We start from the raw sequence: 2,877 nt of genomic DNA, 5'->3' as shown, positions 1-2,877 counted from the left end.
CTCGATACTGCCATCTAGCAAACAAGCAGAAGGCCTGGAAACAAACCATCCGCATTCCTCTTCCGCAGCTCCGGACGACAGCTCGCCTCCTTTTCTGAAGGTGGCCCTCACTGGCCTTCCACTCTGGGCACGAGTCCCGGGCCCTGCGGGAGACACCGAGGAAACCAGCGAGCTCAGGGTGACTGCTGGTCACGACACAGGCCTTACCTGTCCGACCCATTCCAGCAGCACTCAAACTTGTCAAAGATGCAGTCGTTTTCGTAGAGAGAACAAAGCTTGCTTCGCAGGTACTCATGGACCTGATGGGTCTCGACAGGCCGACTTTCCATGTTGAGGTCCCACACCTTCACTTCAAAGATGCAGTCGTTTTCGTAGAGAGAACAAAGCTTGCTTCGCAGGTACTCATGGACCTGGTGGGTCTCGACAGGCCGACTTTCCATGTTGAGGTCCCACACCTTCACTGACAGGTAGTCTCTGGTCATCATGTACCGACCACTGTGACTAAATTTTACATCGGAAATGGATGAAATTATTTCTGAGAAGAAAGACCTACTGCTGGGATCTTCGGGTTCTTCAAAAACTGAAAAACAAAATAAAACGTTTTCAGCTTATGTTTAAAAATCAGAGAACAAATCATTTTAAAGTTCAAGTAGGGCTTGGCCACTTCACTGAGACTCTGGAGCGGGGCTCGGCCTCGATACTGTGAAGTCTTCTCATCTTTCTGGTTTCTGTAAGTTTTCTGATCTTCTTTAACTTCTGTGTGTACGAGCTTCAGATAAGACATTCCAGCATCAGTTACTAACAAGGGACAGTCATCAGAAGCACGATCACCACATCTCACCCAGATCCTGAGCCAGAATGTCTGTGGACAAGGCCCCAGTGACCATGATCTGCAGAAGCTCCACAGGATGTCCTGATGTGTGCCCAGGCTCTGGACTGCCAGGAAAACTGGAGACCATTATTGCAGGGACATCTGCATGTCCTCATGACACTAGGCCCAAGTGTACAAGGTCCTGCCCTGCCCTGTGTATATCACAGGAAGATAAAATAGCACTACATGAGCATGTGGCATGGCGCACCAGGGCCTCGAAAGAAGTGGCCGCTCTCTGAAGGGTCTGCTGGAGTGAGCACTGCCCCAACATGGCCATGCAGTGTCCACAGCGTAACAAACACAGAGGCCCCAATAGCCAGAGCTAGTCAGCAAAGGGCGTTTTGTCTTCAGTGCTGAAGAGACATGCTCTACTGGGACACAAACAGATGCCTATGTCCAGGAAGATTCTGGCACTTCCTTGGCAGTAACTCAGACAGTTCCCTCTACCTGTTCCTGTCATAGAGAAAGGCACTCTGGACCCTGACTTGTCCACAGATCACTGAACACATGGTCACGCCTTCAGCTGAGTAAACTTTAGGCCAGGCGACATGTGCTTCCTTTGTCTTAAGAAACTTTAGCTTTTGTCCTCTTTTTTCTTAGTGTAGACACCTGTATGATTTTTGGCTCCACATTTGAAATTAACTTTAAGCCATTACTTTGGTGACAAATGCAACTAATCTTGGAATATAAAACTGTTTACTGAAGAATATCATCTTGAAGATAAGGGCTAAATGTTATAAAACACTACTCTTCATTGCAGAAGTTCTAACAGGAGTATAGAATTCTTAAAAACACATTTTAGCCTCAAGAAAGAGAATCAGTAAAGACTGAGAAATGGGTAGCAAAGCACATTTAATTGAGGCACTGCTGATGAACTTCAGTGGCGAGACACTCCAGAGGCACTGACCAGTGGCGTCCCTGTAAAGGAAGGGTTGGGTCATGGTTCCATGGGTCAGTACAGGGGGAGGGTCAGCAAAGTTCCAGAGGTGCATGTCACATGATACCACGACACACAGACTCTGGCTTTCTAGAGTTGGGACTCTTCTCTATGGATAAAAATAAACCCCAAACTTTCCTCACCTAGAGTGAATTTCAAGGCCCAGTGGATTAAAATGCTAGATTTCACCTCAGGGAACTGGCTTCCAATCCAGCAAAGCTCCATATGAACAGAGCTCATCCTGGTAGTGGAAAATGGTCACAGGTGACAGGTGTGCTGGTGGCCTCAGCCCCAGTCCTACCGCACAAAGGTAGAGGCAACAAATGGGTCCCGGCTGGTCCTGCGTGGGAATCCCTCGGAGGTGGCACCAAGGCTCTGCTCAGGAATGAACACAGACACCAAAAGCACCCACCCCGCAGTGTGCGACCACAGGAAGTCGGCCTCGCACCATGCCTCTCATCTGAGGGGGCCACACTGCACCATGCCCAAACTTGTGCAACAGAGACAGGGCTCCCTATGCAAACAGTGTGTGGACAACAGGAAGAAGCTCCTGTGTCCTGGGAGGGGGAAGTGTCTGAAAACCAAGTAACGTAAGGGAGACATTTCTGAAAGACGCGAGGCACTTACACTTAGCGTGCCTGTCGCACAGGGCCGAGGAGCGCATGTCACATAGGCGGATGGTCCCTTTGCTGCTGCTGTAGACAAGCACATTGCACTGGTGCGGGTGGAACTCGGCTGCTGTGATAACCTCTGTCAGCTCCTCCATGTTAGCAGGCTTGATGTCCACGATGTCTGGAGGTGCGTTGTTAAGGCACAGTGCTCAGCTGGTTTTTTTTTTTTTTTATTTTTTTCCTTTTTTTGTCTTTTTTTGTGACCGGTAACGGGATCGCGACCCTCGGTGTCACGCCCGTACCGCGACCGGCAACGGGATCGCAACCCTCGGTGTCGCGCCCACACCACCCAGTCTCTATATGGGATCCGAACCCTCGGCGGGAGCGCCACTGTGCTCCCAAGCGCCGCACTCTACTGAGTGTGCCACCGGGCCGGCCCGCTCAGCTGTTTTTTAATT

General features: G+C 50.1%; 1 protein-coding gene across 1 annotated transcript in view; it reads right to left on the bottom strand.

Moving 5' to 3' along the window:
- The window catches only part of LOC103598404 (serine/threonine-protein phosphatase 2A 55 kDa regulatory subunit B delta isoform-like), an 18,078-nt gene that overhangs the window by 6,123 nt on the left and 9,078 nt on the right, over positions 1-2,877 (bottom strand). The window contains 4 exon segments of the mRNA XM_008582392.1: positions 208-349; positions 411-470; positions 473-580; positions 2,436-2,600. Of these exon segments, the coding sequence (XP_008580614.1) occupies positions 208-349; positions 411-470; positions 473-580; positions 2,436-2,600 (475 nt within the window).

The sequence above is a fragment of the Galeopterus variegatus genome, unplaced genomic scaffold, assembly GCF_000696425.1.
Source record: "Galeopterus variegatus unplaced genomic scaffold, G_variegatus-3.0.2 Scaffold2600, whole genome shotgun sequence".
Classification (NCBI taxonomy): domain Eukaryota; kingdom Metazoa; phylum Chordata; class Mammalia; order Dermoptera; family Cynocephalidae; genus Galeopterus; species Galeopterus variegatus.
Note: the sequence above shows the minus strand (reverse complement) of the source record. Positions and strands in the feature narration are given on the sequence as shown.